Source organism: Tachyglossus aculeatus, chromosome X3 (assembly GCF_015852505.1).
Source record: "Tachyglossus aculeatus isolate mTacAcu1 chromosome X3, mTacAcu1.pri, whole genome shotgun sequence".
In the NCBI taxonomy this organism is placed as follows: Eukaryota; Metazoa; Chordata; class Mammalia; order Monotremata; family Tachyglossidae; genus Tachyglossus; species Tachyglossus aculeatus.
In genome coordinates this window covers 13803995-13824967 of record NC_052099.1, presented here as the reverse complement: position 1 = coordinate 13824967, position 20973 = coordinate 13803995, and the positions used below count along the sequence as shown (strand labels likewise).

Below are 20973 nucleotides of genomic sequence, written 5' to 3'. Positions count from 1 at the left end.
GAAAATGGGGAGGGTACAATACAACAGAATTGGCAGACATGTTCCCTACGCACAATGAGTTTACTCTCAGGACTGACCTTGATTTATCTTTTAAGCCAACTATGGCTTTTACACAAAGTTTTTTTTGGGGGGGTGGGGGCTTAATGGTATTTTTTTTAAGTGCTTACTATGTGCCAGACACTGGGGTAGATAAAAGATAATCATGTTGGACAAAATCCATGTCCCACTTGGGACTCCCAGTCTTCATCCCCATTTTACAGATAAGGTAACTGAGGCACAAAGAAGTGAAGGCGGACAGGTGGCTGGGTCAGGATTAGAACCCCGATCCCGACTCCCAAGCCGCTGCTCTTCCCACTAGGCCATGCTTCTTGATATTCACTACTCCCCCACCCTCGGCTTTTATGTACGTATCTGTGACGTATTTTACCGTCTGTGGCCCTTCTAGACAAACTCCTCGCTTCTCTCTCTGTTGTGAAGGTTGAAGTGACGGGATCTGGTGGCAGATGGACTACGTGAGCTGAAGCGCTTAGTACAGTGCTCTGCACACAGTAAGGGCTCAATAAATACGATCGAACGAGTGAAATGAGAGAGATGAGTCGGGGATAACGCCAAGGTTACAGGCTTGAGAGAGAGGAAGGATGGCGCTGCCGTCTGCAGTGATGGGAAAGTCGGGGGAGGAGAGGGTTTGGGTGAGAAGATGAGGAGTTTTGTTCCGGACGTATCAAGTTTTAGGTGTTGGCGGAACGTCCAAGTACAGATGTCCCAAAGGCGGGAGGAAGGGCAGGACTGCAGAGGAGAGAGATCACGGCTGGCGACGTATTCGGGAATCGCTGGCATAGAGATGGCAGTTGAAGCCGGGGGAGCAAACCGATCGATCGTCTGTATTTATGTGCAGAGCACTCTACTAAGGGGAGAGTAAAATACGACAGAATTAGCAGATCCGTTCCTGCCCATACCGAGCTTACGGTCTAGAGGGGGAGCCAAGGAATTCTGCTGGGGCGAGGGTGTGGGTGGAAAATAGAACGGGACCCGGAACTGAACGTATTCCCATAGTTAGGGGGTGGGAGGAAGAGGAGGAGCCCACGAAAGAGTCTGAAAAAGAGCGGCTAGAGAGATAGGACGAGAACCAGGAGGGGACAGTGTCAGTGAAGCCAACGTTGGATAGTTTTTCCAGGATTAGGGTGGAGGATTAGGATGGAGTAGAGGCCTCATCTGCAAAATGGGGATAAAAACTGGGAGCCCCATGTGGGACAACCTGATCACCTTGTATCCCCCCAGCGCTTAGAACGGCGCTTTGCACGTAGTAAGCGCTTAACGGATACCATCATTATTATATCCTCCCAACGGCGGGCATCAGCTCACGGGTGCGGGGGTAGCTAAGCCCTGAATGTCTTCCGTGGCCTTTGGGGTGTGGGGGGGAGGTGTGAAGAACCATATCTATAAGACATGGTATGGCGGCCACAAAATAGTGGGGTACTCTTGGGGTGCGCCAGTGAGAGTGTTCCTGCAACTGCCGTGTGAAGGTATTCGCGAATCACGGTGTCCACCCCGACAGAGTTGAAAAGGTTTAAACACTTATCACGGTGCTCTGCAGACAGTTGGTGCCCAATACATACCAGTGATTAGAAATACTATCGATGGAAAAAGTTACCAAGACCCCACAGGGACTCAAGCTAAGTGATCGGAAGAATCCCTGGGTAAGCAGGCAAGTCATTTTTACCGAAGAGGAGCGTGGCGACACGAGGATTGCAAATAGGAGAGCTTTTGACTGTTAAAAAGTAATTAACCACGGTCCCTAATGGTGTACCTGGAAAGGTCATTGTTCTCGGGGAGGGGATCCTCTGAGGGCAGTTTGCTCAAGGGGGTTTGCGTAGATGGCGGACTCTTCTCATTTACCGCCGAACGGTCCTTCAAGATTTTGTCTTCGGTAACGGCGGATGAAACAAAAGGGGAATTACAATTAGGAAGTTACACGTATCAAAAGATCTGTAAGTTATTGAAATTACTCATGAAAAATGGTGAAAATCTACCTTAAGGATGTCAGATTTTTATGTTTTGTACATTCGGCAAACGCTCCTCTTTTTCCTTTAGCATTTATTTATGTTCCAAATAAATGCTATTTGGAGTATTTTCTTGAAAGGTGATCTTTCTTGGTCTCATAATTTTGTTTACAGTCCTTTTGCGTCTCAGGAGTGGTGGAAACTTATTATTAATAATAGTATTTGAGAGGGAGCATTACAGTCAAAGGAGACAGACGGCCACAGACATCCTCTCTCAATAACAATAACCGTGGTATTTGATAAGAGCTTCAGATGGGCTGTACTAAATACTGGGGTGGATACAAGAAAATCAGGTCAGACACAACCCCTATCCCACAAGCTAACAGTCTAAAGTAATAATAATAATTCTTGTGTTTTTTAAGTGCTCACTATGTGCCAGGCGCTGTACTAAACACTGGGGTGGATACAGTCCCTGCCCCACATGGGGCTCACAGTCTCAATCCCCATTTTACAGATGAGGGAACTGAGGTACAGAGAAGTTGGAGTGACTTGCCCAAGGTCACGCAGCAGACAAGTGGTGGAGACAGGATTAGAACCCATGACCTACTGACTCCCAAGCCCATGCTCAATAATAATAATAATGATAATAATAATGGCACTTGTTAAGCACTTACTATGTGCAAAGCACTGTTCTAAGGGGATACAAGATAATCAGGTTGTCCCACATGGGGCTTTCAGACTAAATCCCCACTTTACAGATGAAGTAACTGAAGCACAGAGAAGTGAAGTGACTTGCCCAAAGTTACACAGCAGACAAGTGGAGGAGCTGGGATTAGAACCCATGACCTCTGACTCCCAAGCCCAGGCTCTTTCCACTGAGCCACGCTGCTCCTCTATCCAGTATGGATTTTACAGATGAGGAAACTGAGGCACGGAGAAGTGAAGCGACTCGTCCAGGGTCACACAGGAGGCAAGTGGCGAAGCAGGGATTAGAACCCACGACCTCCTAACTCTCAGGCCCGTGCTCTTTACACTAAGCCACATCGCTTTCCGGGCACCTCTGAAATCAACAGTGTACTTCACACGGTGGGGGGAATTTAGGAAATTAAACAGTACGGCGAGAACAACCTGCACGCCATTACCACCGTCAAAAAGCCAGGTTCATTGGCCCGCATATTTGAAACTGCTTGCTGACGTTATATTTGGATTGAAAAGTTTCACATCCACGCTAGTAAAAAAAAATTCAACGTCAGACTCCCGGCGGGGTCAAAGACGCCGACGAAGGCGATCTCCGGACAACTTCACACCAGAGCTTCAGCAACAAAGGAGCAGAGAATGGTCACTTCTCAGAGCTGTCTACTAGGCAGGCCCCAAGACTGTGGAGATGGCAGGGAGAAAAGCAGAAAAATCCAACCCTTAAAGGGCCTTCACGGTCACAGTCCAAGGGAGACTCAGAGAAACCTACAATGGGACACGTGGATCACGCTAGGAAACGCGCACAGCCAGTGGAGGGATGTGAAAACAGTGCGGCCTAGTTAAAGGAGCAAGAGGCTGGGAATCAGAGGCCCTGGGTTCTAATCCTGGCTCGGCCACTAAACTTGTTGTGGGAGCCTGGGGGGGCTGCTTGACGTCTCTGGGCCTCAGTTCCATCACTTGCAAAATGGGGATTTAATACCTGTTTCCCTTCCTAGACTGTGATCTACTACAGTCCCGCTCATGCCCGTTTACTCGCTGTGTCCCGATCTCGTCTCTCTCTCCGCCGACCCCTTTCCCACCTCCTTCCCCCGGCCTGAAACTCCCCCGTCTTCCATATCCGCCAGATCGCTACTCTCTCCACCTTCAAAGCAGTATTCAAGTCACATCTCCTCCGGGAGGCCTTCCCTGATTCAATCCTCTTTTCCCTGGCTCACCCTCCCTTCTGCATTGTCTGTGCGCTTGGATCTGTGACCTTTGGACATCTGACTCACCCCAGCCTCAACCCCACAGCACTGATCTTTAAATTATATATCACATATTACTTATTTGCTCATATCAATGTCAGTCTTCCCCTCTAGCCTGTAAGATCATTATGGGCGGGGAGCGTGTCTGCTAATTCTGCTGCATTGTACTCTCCCAAGTGCTTAGTACAGTGCTCTGCACACAGTAAGGGCTCAATATTGCCATTGATTGATTAACAAATACCACGACTATTATCATTATTATTATCTCTATTAAAGCTGACGAGATGTGGGAAAAGTTGACCGCCACCAAACTAAGTACTTTACTCAGCTTCTCTGACCGCTCTTTCTCTTTCCGACTGACCAACAATGGAGCTGCAAATAAGAAACTTGTGGAGCCTTTCAAAATTACATTCACTCAGCCGTCGTGTGTGGGCACAGCCCAGGCGAGAACCAAAAATCAGGAAAATAAGCTTCACGGTGTTTGGCTAGCCAATAAATACTTCCAATGCATTACCTGGATTTGGTTTTGGAAGGACTTGAAGTGCTTTTGAAGGGTCTTCGGTTATGGAGAGTTCTCGGTTGCTGTTCTGGTCAGGAGATTGCATCTCTTCAGAGTCAATCAAAACGAACGGATCGGAGTTTACGAATACTTTCGTCATGCCTGGATCACTGGTCGAATCTATTTTCCTAAAAAGTTGGGAAGGTAATTTGTAAAAAGAAAGTTCGGCATTAATGAACTCCAGGTGATAAACAGTTGCATACAATAGCGAAATTGCTAGATATTGCTAAATTGCATAGACCCCCTAGGCTCATGGCTGCTGTCATTTAAAATACCTCTTCTGTTGTCTCAAAGTATTAAGTGCTACTATTAGGTATCAAGGATGGGGGACGAATCACTCTATGTCTATAAATCCGATGTCGTATTTGTTTCAGTGACAGCAACAGGGATTTGAGGGTGAGTGAGACTCAAGTGAGCGTATGCCGATGGAAAGAATGACTTCAGATGTGGGAATCTATTTGCCAGTCAGTCAGTCAGTGGTATTTACTGAATGCTTACTGTGTGCCGAGCATCGTACTAAGCGCTTGGGAAAGTACAACAGAGTTGGTAGATGCATAGTCTACAAGGGAGACAGTCATTAAAAGAGACTAGAGATGCCGAGCACTGTACTAAGCGCTTGGCAGAATACGACGCGACAGAGCCAGCAGACCTCTTCGTCCATTCGTTGAATCGTATTTATCGAGCACTTGCTGCGTGCAAGGCATTGTACTAAGTGCTTTGGAAAGTACGGTATGATAATAAACAGGCAGCAACAAGCCTACAGTCTAGAGAGGGAGACGGATATCAATGTGAATAAGTAATTTATAATAAATACTTTAAAGATTCGTATATAAATGCCATAGGGTTGAGGGTGGGGTGAATATCAGATGCCCAAAGGTCAAGGATCCAAATGCATCGGTGATGCAGAAGGGGGAGGGAGCAAGGGGAAGGCCTGTTGGAGGAGACGTGATTTGAGGAGGGTTTTGAAGGTGGGGAGAAGGGGAAGGATGTGGGCCAGGGGTCGGTGGTGGGACAGTTGAGATAAGTTGCAGACTGTGAGCCCACTGTTGGGTAGGGACCGTCTCTATATGTTGCCAACTTGTACTTCCCAAGCGCTTAGTACAGTGCTCTGCACACAATAAGCGCTCAATAAATATGATTGAATGAATGAATGAAGTTGCAGGGAGTAGAATGGTGTTAGAAGAGTGGAATGTGTGGGTTGGGTAAGTAGCTGGCCATCAGCGAGGTTAGGTAGGAGGGAGAGAGCTAATTGTGTGCCTTAAAGCTGATGCTGAGGAGTTTCTGTTTCTGCCCTTTCCTCTCCTCCATCCAAACTGTTACCGTGTTAATCCAAGCACTTAGCCTTTCCTGCCTTAATTACGGCATCAGGGCCTTTGCTGACCCACTCCACTCCATACTTCACTCTCATTTTCTATAAAAACGTTCGGTCCATTCGGTTCGGCCCATTCGGTCGTATGCATTAAGCGCATTAAGACCCAGCTTTTGAGATGATCTGCCAAAGACCGCTCCAGACTTCGCCAGCGCTCCAAAAATAATTCTTTAAATGTAAAATCTTTAAAAGAGAGGGAGAGCATACCTCCTGGATGCTGAGATGACTCTTCGGCCAAACGTTCCACAGGAGAAAAATTATTATCTTCTTTGGGAGCTGAAAGCATTGAATTCTTATAATTCTCATCCTGTGCAAGAAAAACAAAAAAAAAACTGGACTAAGTGGCACTTAATTCTACCATTACAATTCTACCACTGAGTGGTAACTTAATTCTAACTGGGTGCAGAGACACTCAATAAATACTACTGATTGATTGATTGATTGATTGAATGATGAAGTTGTATTTTAAGCTCCATTATTCGTTCACTCTTGTTGATTGAGTGCTTACTGTGTGCCGAGCACTGTTCTAAGCACTTCAGAGAGTACAATTTAGATAAATATACATCAATCAATCGATAAATTACAGAGTAGCACGGTCAGCTAGGAGGGGGCAAGGCGATTGAGTGCTTTAAAGCCAATGGTGAGGAGTTTTTGTTTAATTCGGAGATGGACGGACAACCCCTGGATTTTCTGGAGGAGCGGAGAAACGTGTCCGGAGCGTTTTTGTAGAAAAATGACACAGGCAGCAGAGTGAAGTATGGACTGGAGTGGGGAGAGACAGGAGGCAGGGAGGTCAGCAAGGAGGCTGATGCAGTAATCCATAGGACGAGTGACTGTATTAACGTGGCAATAATAACAGCATTTATTAAGCGCTTACTGTGTGTCAAACACTGTTCTAAGCATTGGGGTTAATCAGCGCTACAAGTTAATCTGTTTGGATACAGTCCCTGTCCCACATGGGGCTCACGGTTTAGGGAGGGGGGAGAACAGGTACTGAATCGCAATTTTACAGATGACAGATCGTTGAAGCCATCCAGTTGAAGAAGGAAAATAATAATGGCGGTATTTGTCGAGCGCTTACTACGTCCCAAGTACCGTATTACACGTCGGGATAGACGCAACCCAGTCCAGTTAGGCCGGATCCCTGTTCCACACGGGGTTCAAATCCAAGTGGAAGGAAGAAGCAGCACAGCATAGTGGATAGAGCCCGGGCCTGGGATTCAGAAGGTCATGGGTTCTAATCCCGCCTCTGCCACCTGTCTGCTGTGTGACCTTGGGCACTTCACTTCTCTGGGCCTCAGTTATCTCACCTGTACAAGGAGAACTGAGACTGTGAGCCCCGTGTGGGGCAGGGACTGTGTCCACCCTGATATGCTGGTATGCACCCTGGCGCTTAGTACAGTGCCTGGCACGTAGTAAGCGCTTAGCAAATACCATAGTTATTATTAATAATTATTATTAGGTATTTAAACCTCTATTTTACAGCTGAGAAAACTGAGGCCCGGAGACGTTCAGTAGCTGGCCCAAAGTCACACAAGGGACAAGAAAACGAAGGGCGAACAAGATCTTCTAGACTGTGAGGCCGCTGTTGGGTAGGGACCGTCTCTATACGTTGCCAACTTTACTTCCCAAGCGCTTAGTACAGTGCTGTGCACACAGTAAGCACTCAATAAATACGACTGAATGAATGAATACTGCTGTTTGATCTTCTAGACTGTGAGCCCACTGTTGGGTAGGGACTGTCTCTATATGTTGCCAATTTGTACTTCCCAAGCGCTTAGTACAGTGCTCTGCACACAGTAAGCGCTCAATAAATACGATTGATGATGATGATGATGATGATGTTGCCAACTGGTACTTCCCAAGCACTTAGTACAGTGCTCTGCACACAGTAAGCGCTAAATAAATACGATGGAAAGAGCATGGGATTGAAAGGCAGGAGATCTACTGTCCCAGCATTGCCAAAGGCCTGTCATAGGGCTGTGGGCAAGTTATTTACCTTCTCTAGGCCTCAGTTTCCTCATCTGTAAAATGTGGGAAAAATAAATCGTGACCCCAGTGTGGGATGGGGACGGTAGCCAATCTCGCAACTGTTTACCTGCCCCACTGTTTTGCATGCAGTATGCGCTTATAATAATAATGTTAATGGTATTTGTTAAGCACTTACTATGTGCCAATCAATCAATCAATCAATCGTATTTATTGAGTGCTTACTGTGTGCAGAGCACTGTACTAAACGCTTGGGAAGTGCAAGTTGGCAACATATAGAGACAGTCCCTACCCAACAGTGGGCTCACAGTCTAAAAGGGGGAGACAGAGAACAAAACCAAACATACTAACAAAATAAAATAAATAGAATAGATCTGTATAAGTAAAATAGAGTAATAAATATGTACAAACATATATACATATACACAGGTATGATGGCATTTCTTGAGCACTTACTATGTGCAAAGCACTGTTCTAAGCGCTGGGGGGATACAATGGGATCAAGCTGTCCCTCGTGGGGCTCACAGTCTTAATCAAATGTCGGGCTCATAAATCAACTCTTCAAGTAACTCTATCTCATTCTGTTACGCACTTTAAAAACAAGGGCCAAAAAACCAGGATGGTTTCCCGAATTACAGAAGCCAAAAAAAGTGTAAAAAGTGTTAAGTGTAAAAAGTACAGTGCCAGGCACTGTACTGAGCGCTGGGGCTGGATAATCGGGTTGGCCACAGTCTCCGTCCCTCTTGGGGCTCAGTCTCCATCCCCAGATGAGGGAACTGAGGCCCAGAGCAGTGAAGTGGCTTGCCCAACAGCAGAAAAGGGGCAGAGCTGGGATTTGAACCCGTGACCCGCCGGCTCCCGCAGGGCCGGGCGAGGGGGCAATCCCCAGAAGACCGAGAGTTGACGGTCGTTGTTGTTGAACTGGACTGTTATTTCTTCCCCTGTGAGCGTGTCCACTTTCTGAAATCACGACGGACCCCCCCCGCGTGGGAAAAGGACCCTGATCGAACCAACAGCCTTGTATTTTCCTCCAAATTGGGCTTTGCACGCCGTAAGCGCCTGACGGACGTCGTTGCTTCGGCTCTGTGATTCCCATCTGTGTTTAACAGCGTGTTGCACCAAGTAGATGCTGAACCAAAACTACGCGGGGTCCGAGGAGTCAAGGATCATCAACACGCTAGAAGTCGATTGCAGATAAACCGAAATGCTCTTTTAAGGAGAGCCAAAAAGTCCTTGAAATGGCCTCTCGTGGGCCTGCTGTTTTTACCATAAACCATTTAAGTGCTGTTTTATGCCTGCTGAATGACAGACAACTATTTTCCTGTGGTTTTGTGTTGGACGAGGGGCTAAAAATCACATTAGGACAATACTGACAGTCTGTTGTGCAGGCCAGAAACTATTAAAGTTCAGTTTTGTTAAGGGTAGTGAAAGTGAGCAGCCTGACTGGAAAGGGCTACGATAAAATCACGGTTTATCTAATTTTGTTGTATTCCAGGGATTGTAAATTTCCCCCAACATTGAGAACTTCAGTTGAAGTATACAGCCGCAATGAATCATAATCTTGCTATAATAATAATAATAATAATAATAATGGTATTTGTTAAGCGCTTACTATGTGCAAAGCACCATTCTAAGCGCTGGGATACAAGGTGATCAGGTTGTACCACGTGGGGCTCACAGTCTTAATCCCCATTTTACAGATGAGGGAACTGAGGCACAGAGAAGTTAAGCTCCATAACCATAAATACTTGTTCTTTATGTAGCGATGAATTGTCCTTTTAATGATATATATATATGTATATATTTAATGATGTATATTATACATGGATATATTACCCTTAAAAATAAAGAAGAATTAAAGTCAGTGCTCACAGGACATACTGAAATATAAATGTCTTTGGGAAAGCCAATGACAATTTCAGAAACCATCCTTTCAAACCACAGTGTGTAGCCCACAGTTCAGGCAAACCACTAGAGGATGCTTATTTTAAAGGGCTGGGGAGGTAGGGACAATTTAATAATAAGAATAATAATGATGGCATTTGTTCATTCATTCATTCAATCGTATTTATTGAGCGCTTACTGTGTGCAGAGCACTGTACTAAGCACTTGGGAAGTACAAGTTAAGTGCTAACTATTGTCTAAGCACTGGGGGGGGATACAAGGTGATCAAGTTGTCCCACGTGGGGCTGACAGTCTTAATCCCCATTTTACAGATGAGGTCACTGAGGCTCAGAGCAGTTAAGTGACTTGCCCAAGGTCACACGGCAGACAGGTGGCGGAGTCGGGATTCGAACCCATGACCTCTGACTCCAAAGCCCGGGCTCTTCCCACTGAGCCACTCTGCTTTGGAGGGTGGTAACAGAAATGGCACGCGTGAAATGAAACGACCCTTTCACTAGGGTTCCCATCTTTTTTGGGGGTCATTCATTCATTCAATTGTATTTATTGAGCGCTTGCAGAGCACTGGACTAAGCGCTTGGGAAGTCCAAGATGGCAACATATAGAGACGGTCCCTACCCAACAGTGGGCTCACAGTCTCGAACCTCCGCAGAGAGCAGAAGGGAAACCGAGCGCCGCGTTGTCTCCGGTGACTATCCATCCGAGACAGTGCTCCGCACACAGTAAGCGCTCAATAAATACGATTCATTGATTGATCGATCGACCCCGGGAATTTTATTGTCGTGACGGAACCTGGTCCTCCTCGAGCCTGGAACATTCTGGAATCCAACTGGGTTTCAAAGCTCCGACCGAGGTGAGTCTAGTGATGAGCTTTCCGGCCGGTATTTTCCCTGATGAAGATTCAGCAGGCCAGGAGTGCATCCCATTAAAGGAACTAAAGTTCATTCATTCATTCGTATTTACTGAGCGCTTCCTGTGTGCAGAGCACTGGACTAAGCGCTTGGGAAGTCCCAGTTGGCAACATCTGGAGACGGTCCCTACCCAACAGCGGGCTCACAGGCTAGAAAAGTTTCATGGTACATGCCTCTTGTGATGTGCCCGTGATACTGTACTCTTCCAAGCGCTCAGTACAGTGCTCTGCACACAGTAAGCACTCAATAAATATGACTGACTACAAGTTCTTCTGGGTCTGGAGCAGGGACCCGGTGCCCGACAGGGTTCAGATGAAAGCCAAGCGGGAGGCCTCCAAAGGGAGAGCAAAGAGGAAATGAAGTTAGGCGGCAGCTGGAACCGAGATAATTAATGGCATCTGTTAAGCGCTTATTATGTGCCAAGCCCTGTACTAAACGCTGGGGTGGATGCAAGCAAATCGGGTTGCCCACAGTCCCTGTCCCACGTGGGGCTCCCAGTCACCAGCCCCGTTTTACAGACAGGTAACCGAGGCACAGAGAAGTGAAGTGACTTGCCCTAGGTCACACAGCAGACAAGTGGCGGAGTCAGGATTAGAACCCACGACCTTCAAACTGCCGGGGCTGTGCTCTATCCACTGTGTCATGCTGCTTCTTTATACTTGATTTATGCTTTATTAGGACACTAACGGTCTGTGGAAAGAGCCGGTGCTTGGGAGTCAGAGGTCGTGGGTTCTAATTCCGCCTCCACCACTTGTCAGCTGTGTGACTTTGGGCAAGTCACTTCACTTCTCTGGGCCTCAGTTCCCTCATCTGGAAAATGGGGATGAAGACCGTGAGCCCCACGTGGGACAACCTGATAACCTTGCATCTACCCCAGTGCTTAGAACAGTGCTTGGCACATATTCATTGATTCATTCAATCGTATTTATTGAGAACTGTACTAAGTGCTTGGGAAGTATCAGTCGGCAATATAGTAAACGCTGAACAAATACTATCATCATTGTTATTATTATTAAAACTTCATTCATTCATTCAATCGTATTTAGTGACGTGACTTTCACAGTCTCAGTGACGTGACTTAAGAAGGATTTTTAACTTGACTGGAAAACTTTGGGTTTAATATCCAGATCGAGACATTTACAAGCACCAGTTAAAATATCAACGTCATAAATGTAATCGCCGTCCTAAGAATGGATAATACAACGACGAAAAAGAAAATAAAATCGAAAACCCAAGCTTCAAGTTCATTTACCATTAACCTTTTAAAAAATGGTCATTTCAAGTGAAAAGTACAGGCTCCCTTGTCGTTAATTTTTCAGGTGGTCTAGAAAATTCCTCCTTCGATACCCTTAAAGTTTAGGAGGCGGTTATGAACGGGATTTATCATCTATGCCCATTCGACCGATCCATTATCATAAAACCGAAAAACTGGTAATTCTCACACTGCAAGTGCGTCTGAAATATAAAAATTAAAAAGGCAGGCTCGAGGGGAGAAGCCACCCGGGGGGGAGATTGAGGGTTAAAGCGAAAAGAAAGTCACTCAAACCACTTTGATTTTTACCAACAAACCGATTATTTGAAAAGGAATCAATTCAGGTGAAATGCAAGTAAGCCCATCTCCAGGGGCAATACTGGGATTTCACACATAATACCAAGATTAGGGCTCCGTATCCTCTAATTTGGCAAAACTGCACTAATGAAAATCGCTTTCATTAGTAGATGTCATACAGATCTACTGCATTCTTTCTTTGATATCGAGGGGTGTTTGAAAAAAAATCTACTACATTAAAACAACTGAATCCGTATGGTGTTTCTGACCTCTTCTCAATTCAATCAATGTTCTGCACATTATTTCTGCAAGTGGGTTTTTTTTTCGCACTAAAAATGAACCTGTTATAAGTACTGTAAAGTATTAACATATGATATAACCTAAGGCAATGTATTTAAAATCTTGCTTCCAAAGCAATCTGTATACGCCTATTCATTTTGAAAACGTTCTTCTTAGCAGGATAGTCGCGTTAAGAAAACTTCTTCCTCAGGATCTCATATTCGTAGTTGGGAAGTTAAACACCTTTCTGCTAGTTTTTTTTCCTTAATAGTTTTTACGAAACGGTCTTTTTTTTTTGGATCCGCAATACTCAGCTCCAGTTCCCTGGTCAGATTTGTGATTTACAGATTTGGAAAATCTGATATTGACACCAATCTTTCCCTCGCTGATTTGTGCCTGGGCAGATTTGGAAAACCTGATATTGACACCTACCTTTCCCTCACTGATTTGTGCCTGGGCGGATTTGGAAAATCTGATATTGACACCTACCTTTCCCTCACTGAATTGTGCCTGGGCAGATTTGGAAAACCTGATATTGACACCTACCTTTCCCTCACTGATTTGTGCCTAGGCAGATATGGAAAATCTGATATTGACACCTACCTTTCCCTCACTGATTTGTGCCTGGGCAGATTTGGAAAATCTGATATTGACACCTACCTTACTGATTTGTGCCTAGGCAGATTTGGAAAACCTGATATTGACACCTACCTTTCCCTCACTGACTTGTGCCTGGGCAGATTTGGAAAACCTGATAATGACACCTACCTTTCCCTCACTGATTTGTGCCCGGGCAGATTTGGAAAATCTGATATTGACACCAACCTTCCCCTCACTGATTTGTGCCTGGGCAGATTTGGAAAATCTGATATTGACACCTACCTTTCCCTCACTGATTTGTGCCTGGGCGGATTTGGAAAACCTGATATTGACACCAACCTTTCCCTCACTGATTTGTGCCTGGGCGGATTTGGAAAATCTGATATTGACACCTACCTTTCCCTCACTGATTTGTGCCTGGGCGGATTTGGAAAACCTGATATTGACACCTACCTTTCCCTCACTGATTTGTGCCTAGGCAGATTTGGAAAATCTGATATTGACACCTACCTTTACCTCACTGATTTTTGCCTAGGCAGATTTGGAAAATCTGATATTGACACCAACCTTTCCCTCACTGATTTGTGCCTGGGCAGATTTGGAAAACCTGATATTGACACCTACCTTTCCCTCACTTGGAAAATCTGATATTGACACCTACCTCACTGATTTGTGCCTAGGCAGATTTGGAAAACCTGATATTGACACCTCCCTTTCCCTCACTGATTTGTGCCTGGGCGGATTTGGAAAATCTGATATTGACACCTACCTTTCCCTCACTGACTTGTGCCTGGGCGGATTTGGAAAACCTGATATTGACACCTACCTTTCCCTCACTGATTTGTGCCTAGGCAGATATGGAAAACCTGATATTGACACCTACCTTTCCCTCACTGATTTGTGCCTAGGCAGATATGGAAAACCTGATATTGACACCTACCTTTCCCTCACTGATTTGTGCCTGGGTAGATTTGGAAAATCTGATATTGACACCTACCTTTCCCTCACTGATTTGTGCCTGGGCAGATTTGGAAAATCTGATATTGACACCTACCTTTCCGTCACTGATTTGTGCCTAGGCAGATTTGGAAAATCTGATATTGACACCTACCTTTCCCTCACTGATTTGTGCCTGGGCGGATTTGGAAAACCTGATATTGACACCTACCTTTCCCTCACTGATTTGTGCCTGGGCAGATTTGGAAAATCTGATATTGACACCTACCTTTACCTCACTGATTTCTGCCTAGGCAGATTTGGAAAATCTGATATTGACACCAACCTTTCCCTCACTGATTTGTGCCTGGGCAGATTTGGAAAACCTGATATTGACACCTACCTTTCCCTCACTTGGAAAATCTGATATTGACACCTACCTCACTGATTTGTGCCTAGGCAGATTTGGAAAACCTGATATTGACACCTCCCTTTCCCTCACTGATTTGTGCCTGGGCGGATTTGGAAAATCTGATATTGACACCTACCTTTCCCTCACTGATTTGTGCCTAGGCAGATTTGGAAAACCTGATATTGACACCTACCTTTCCCTCACTGATTTGTGCCTAGGCATATATGGAAAACCTGATATTGACACCTACTTTTCCCTCACTGATTTGTGCCTAGGCAGATTTGGAAAACCTGATATTAACACCTACCTTTCCCTCACTGATTTGTGCCTGGGCAGATTTGGAAAATCTGATATTGACACCAACCTTTCCCTCACTGATTTGTGCCTGGGCAGATTTGGAAAATCTGATATTGACACCTACCTTTCCCTCACTGATTTGTGCCTAGGCAGATTCGGAAAATCTGATATTGACACCTACCTTTCCCTCACTGATTTGTGCCTAGGCGGATTTGGAAAATCTGATATTGACACCTACCTTTCCCTCACTGATTTGTGCCTCAGCAGATTTGGAAAATCTGATATTGACACCTACCTTTACCTCACTGATTTGGCCTAGGCAGATTTGGAAAATCTGATATTGACACCTACCTTTCCCTCACTGATTTGTGCCTAGGCAGATTTAGAAAATCTGATATTAACACCTACCTTTCCCTCACTGATTTGTGCCTAGGCAGATTTGGAAAACCTGATACTGACACCTCCCTTTCCCTCACTGATTTGTGCCTGGGCAGCTTTGGAAAATCTGATATTGACACCAACCTTTCCCGCACTGATTTGTGCCTGGGCAGATTTGGAAAACCTGATATTGACACCTACCTTTCCCTCACTGATTTGTGCCTAGGCGGATTTGGAAAATCTGATATTGACACCAACCTTTCCCTCACTGATTTGTGCCTACGCAGATTTGGAAAATCTGATATTGACACCTACCTTTCCCTCACTGATTTGTGCCTGGGCAGATTTGGACAATCTGATATTGACACCTACCTTTCCCTCACTGATTTGTGCCTAGGCGGATTTGGAAAATCTGATATTGACACTAACCTTTCCCTCACTGATTTGTGCCTGGGCAGATTTGGAAAATCTGATATTGACACCTACCTTTCCTTCACTGATTTGTGCCTAGGCAGATTTGGAAAATCTGATATTGACACCTACCTTTCCCTCACAGATTTGTGCCTGGGCAGATTTGGAAAACCTGATATTGACACCTACCTTTCCCTCACTGATTTGTGCCTCAGCAGATTTGGAAAATCTGATATTGACATGTACCTTTACCTCACTGATTTGTGCCTAGGCAGATTTGGAAAATCTGATATTGACACCTACCTTTCCCTCACTTATTTGTGCCTACGCAGATATTTAAAACCTGATACTGACACCTACCTTTCCCTCACTGATTTGTGCCTGGGCAGATTTGGAAAATCTGATATTGACACCTACCTTTCCCTCACTGATTTGTGCCTAGGCGGATTTGGAAAATCTGATATTGACACCAACCTTTCCCTCACTGATTTGTGCCTGGGCAGATTTGGAAAATCTGCAATTGACACCTACCTTTACCTCACTGATTTGTGCCTAGGCAGATTTGGAAAATCTGATATTGACACCTACCTTTCCCTAACTGGTTTGTGCCTAGGCAGATTTGGAAAATCTGATATTGACACCTCCCTTTCCCTCACTGATTTGTGCCTCAGCAGATTTGGAAAATCTAATATTGACACCTACCTTTCCCTCACTGATTTGTGCCTGGGCAGATTTGGAAAATCTGATATTGACACCTACCTTTCCCTCACTGATTTGTGCCTGGGCAGATTTGGAAAATCTGATATTGACACCTACCTTTCCCTCACTGATTTGTGCCTAGGCGGATTTGGAAAATCTGATATTGACACCAACCTTTCCCTCACTGATTTGTGCCTGGGCAGATTTGGAAAATCTGATATTGACACCTACCTTTCCTTCACTGATTTGTTCCTAGGCATATTTGGAAAATCTGATATTGACACCTACCTTTCCCTCACAGATTTGTGCCTGGGCAGATTTGGAAAACCTGATATTGACACCTACCATTCCCTCACTGATTTGTGCCTCAGCAGATTTGGAAAATCTGATATTGACACCTACCTTTACCTCACTGATTTGTGCCTAGGCAGATTTGGAAAATCTGATATTGACACCTACCTTTCCCTCACTGATTTGTGCCTAGGCAGATTTAGAAAATCTGATATTGACACCTACCTTTACCTCACTGATTTGTGCCTAGGCAGATTTGGAAAACCTGATATTGACACCTCCCTTTCCCTCACTGATTTGTGCCTGGGCAGATTTGGAAAACCTGATATTGACACCTTCCTTTCCCTCACTGATTTGTGCCTAGGCAGATATGGAAAACCTGATATTGACACCTACCTTTCCCTCACTGATTTGTGCCTGGGCAGATTTGGAAAATCTGATATTGACACCTACCTTTCCCTCACTGATTTGTGCCTGGGCAGATTTGGAAAATCTGATATTGACACCTACCTCACTGATTTGTGCCTAGGCAGATTTGGAAAACCTGATATTGACACCTACCTTTCCCTCACTGACTTGTGCCTGGGCAGATTTGGAAAACCTGATATTGACACCTACCTTTCCCTCACTGATTTGTGCCCGGGCAGATTTGGAAAATCTGATATTGACACCAACCTTCCCCTCACTGATTTGTGCCTGGGCAGATTTGGAAAATCTGATATTGACACCTACCTTTCCCTCACTGATTTGTGCCTGGGCGGATTTGGAAAACCTGATATTGACACCAACCTTTCCCTCACTGATTTGTTCCTGGGCGGATTTGGAAAATCTGATATTGACACCTACCTTACCCTCACTGATTTGTGCCTGGGCAGATTTGGAAAATCTGATATTGACACCTACCTTTCCCTCACTGATTTGTGCCTAGGCAGATTTGGAAAATCTGATATTGACACCAACCTTTCCCTCACTGATTTGTGCCTGGGCAGATTTGGAAAATCTGATATTGACACCTACCTTTCCCTCACTGATTTGTGCCTAGGCAGATTTGGAAAATCTGATATTGACACCTACCTTTACCTCACTGAATTCTGCCTAGGCAGATTTGGAAAATCTGATATTGACACCAACCTTTCCCTCACTGATTTGTGCCTGGGCAGATTTGGAAAACCTGATATTGACACCTACCTTTCCCTCACTTGGAAAATCTGATATTGACACCTACCTCACTGATTTGTGCCTAGGCAGATTTGGAAAACCTGATATTGACACCTCCCTTTCACTCCCTGATTTGTGCCTGGGCAGATTTGGAAAATCTGATATTGACACCTCCCTTTCCCTCACTGACTTGTGCCTGGGCGGATTTGGAAAACCTGATATTGACACCTACCTTTCCCTCACTGATTTGTGCCTAGGCAGATATGGAAAACCTGATATTGACACCTACCTTTCCCTCACTGATTTGTGCCTAGGCAGATATGGAAAACCTGATATTGACACCTACCTTTCCCTCACTGATTTGTGCCTGGGCAGATTTGGAAAATGTGATATTGACACCTACCTTTCCCTCACTGATTTGTGCCTAGGCAGATATGGAAAACCTGATATTGACACCTACCTTTCCCTCACTGATTTGTGCCTGGGCAGATTTGGAAAATCTGATATTGACACCTACCTTTCCCTCACTGATTTGTGCCTGGGCAGATTTGGAAAACCTGATATTGACACCTACCTTTCCCTCACTGATTTGTGCCTAGGCAGATTTGGAAAATCTGATATTGACACCTACCTTTACCTCACTGATTTGTGCCTAGGCAGATTTGGAAAATCTTATATTGACACCAACCTTTCCCTCACTGATTTGTGCCTGGGCAGATTTGGAAAACCTGATATTGACACCTACCTTTCCCTCACTTGCAAAATCTGATATTGACACCTACCTCACTGATTTGTGCCTAGGCAGATTTGGAAAACCTGATATTGACACCTCCCTTTCCCTCACTGATTTGTGCCTGGGCGGATTTGGAAAATCTGATATTGACACCTACCTTTCCCTCACTGACTTGTGCCTGGGCGGATTTGGAAAATCTGATATTGACACCTACCTTTCCCTCACTGACTTGTGCCTGGGCGGATTTGGAAAACCTGATATTGACACCTACCTTTCCCTCACTGATTTGTGCCTAGGCAGATATGGAAAACCTGATATTGACACCTACCTTTCCCTCACTGATTTGTGCCTAGGCAGATATGGAAAACCTGATATTGACACCTACCTTTCCCTCACTGATTTGTGCCTGGGCAGATTTGGAAAATCTGATATTGGCACCTACCTTTCCCTCACTGATTTGTGCCTGGGCGGATTTGGAAAACCTGATATTGACACCTACTTTTCCCTCACTGATTTGTGCCTAGGCAGATTTGGAAAACCTGATATTGACACCTACCTTTCCCTCACTGATTTGTGCCTGGGCAGATTTGGAAAATCTGATATTGACACCAACCTTTCCCTCACTGATTTGTGCCTGGGCAGATTTGGAAAATCTGATATTGACACCTACCTTTACCTCACTGATTTGTGCCTAGGCGGATTTGGAAAATCTGATATTGACACCTACCTTTCCCTCACTGATGTGTGCCTGGGCGGATTTGGAAAATCTGATATTGACACCTACCTTTCCCTCACTGATTTGTGCCTGGGCGGATTTGGAAAATCTGATATTGACACCTCCCTTTCCCTCACTGATTTGTGCCTGGGCGGATTTGGAAAGTCTGAAATTGACACCTATCTTTACCTCACTGATTTGTGCCTCTTCAGATTTGGAAAATCTGATATTTACACCTACCTTTCCCTCACGGATTTGTGCCTGGGCAGATTTGGAAAATCTGATATTGACACCTACCTTTCCCTCACTGATTTGTGCCTGGGCGGATTTGGAAAATCTGATATTGACACCTCCCTTTCCCTCACTGATTTGTGCCTGGGCGGATTTGGAAAGTCTGAAATTGACACCTATCTTTACCTCACTGATTTGTGCCTCTTCAGATTTGGAAAATCTGATATTTACACCTACCTTTCCCTCACGGATTTGTGCCTGGGCAGATTTGGAAAATCTGATATTGACACCTACCTTTCCCTCACTGATTTGTGCCTAGGCAGATTTGGAAAACCTGATATTGACACCTACCTTTCCCTCACTGATTTGTGCCTAGGCGGATTTGGAAAATCTGATATTGACACCTACCTTTCCCTCACTGACTTGTGCCTGGGCAGATTTGGAAAATCTGATATTGACACCTACCTTTCCCTCACTGATTTGTGCCTGGGCAGATTTGGAAAACCTGATATTGACACCTACCTTTCCCTCACTGATTTGTGCCTCGGCAGATTTGGAAAATCTGATATTGACACCTACCTTTCCCTCACTGATTTGTGCCTAGGCAGATTTGGAAAATCTGATATTGACACCTACCTTTCCCTCACTGATTTGTGCCTAGGCAGATTTGGAAAATCTGATATTGACACCTACCTTTCCCTCACTGATTTGTGCCTGGGCAGATTTGGAAAATCTGATATTGACACCTACCTTTCCCTCACTGATTTGTGCCTGGGCAGATTTGGAAAACCTGATATTGACACCTACCTTTCCCTCACTGATTTGTGCCTGGGCAGATTTCGAAAATCTGATATTGACACCAACCTTTCCCTCACTGATTTGTGCCTGGGCAGATATGGAAAATCTGATATTGACACCTACCTTTCCCTCACTGATGGAAAATCTGATATTGACACCTACCTTTCCCTCACTGATGGAAAATCTGATATTGACACCTCCCTTTCCCTCACTGACTTGTGCCTGGGCGGATTTGGAAAACCTGATATTGACACCTACCTTCCCCTCACTGATGGAAAATCTGATATTGACACCTACCTTTCCCTCACTGATTTGTGCCTAGGCAGATATGGAAAATCTGATATTGACACCTACCTTTATTGGATCGTAGTGAGGAAATGATGCCCGCAGAAGGCCAAAATGCTTGAAAATTTGGGCCAGTCAAGAAGCCTTTCTACTGGCCCAGAAGGGTAAAAGGTCAAAGCCGTCCTTCATGGACGCCACTGCCCACACCCTAACTGCCACAACTGGCAGTAGAGACGAGAAGGAAGTGTGTCCCCCTCTAAACCTTCCCCAGTTAGGAGGGTGTAACTAAATTCTTTGTCCCTCGGGTACACAGGGGCGCATCTACGATCTCAGAGGTGACAACTCTGTGGTTGTACCTGGGCAGATTTGGAAAATCTGATATCGACACCTACCTTTCCCTCACGGATTTGTGCCTGGGCCGATTTGGAAAATCTGATATTGACACCCACCTTTCTCGGATCGTAGTGAAGAAATGATGCCCGCAGAAGGCATCCGTACGGATTCATGGCGTCCGGGATAGAACGTGGGCCT

General features: G+C 45.2%; 1 protein-coding gene across 1 annotated transcript in view; it reads right to left on the bottom strand.

Moving 5' to 3' along the window:
* SHOC1 (shortage in chiasmata 1) overlaps positions 1-20973 on the bottom strand; it is a 105457-nt gene that overhangs the window by 77775 nt on the left and 6709 nt on the right. Inside the window, exons 4-9 of the mRNA XM_038770260.1 lie at positions 8922-8997; positions 8710-8817; positions 6076-6175; positions 3466-3531; positions 1808-1922; positions 1478-1510 (exon numbers count right to left, since the gene is read on the bottom strand). Of these exons, the coding sequence (XP_038626188.1) occupies positions 1478-1510; positions 1808-1922; positions 3466-3531; positions 6076-6175; positions 8710-8817; positions 8922-8997 (498 nt within the window). The remainder of the gene's footprint in view (positions 1-1477; positions 1511-1807; positions 1923-3465; positions 3532-6075; positions 6176-8709; positions 8818-8921; positions 8998-20973) is intronic.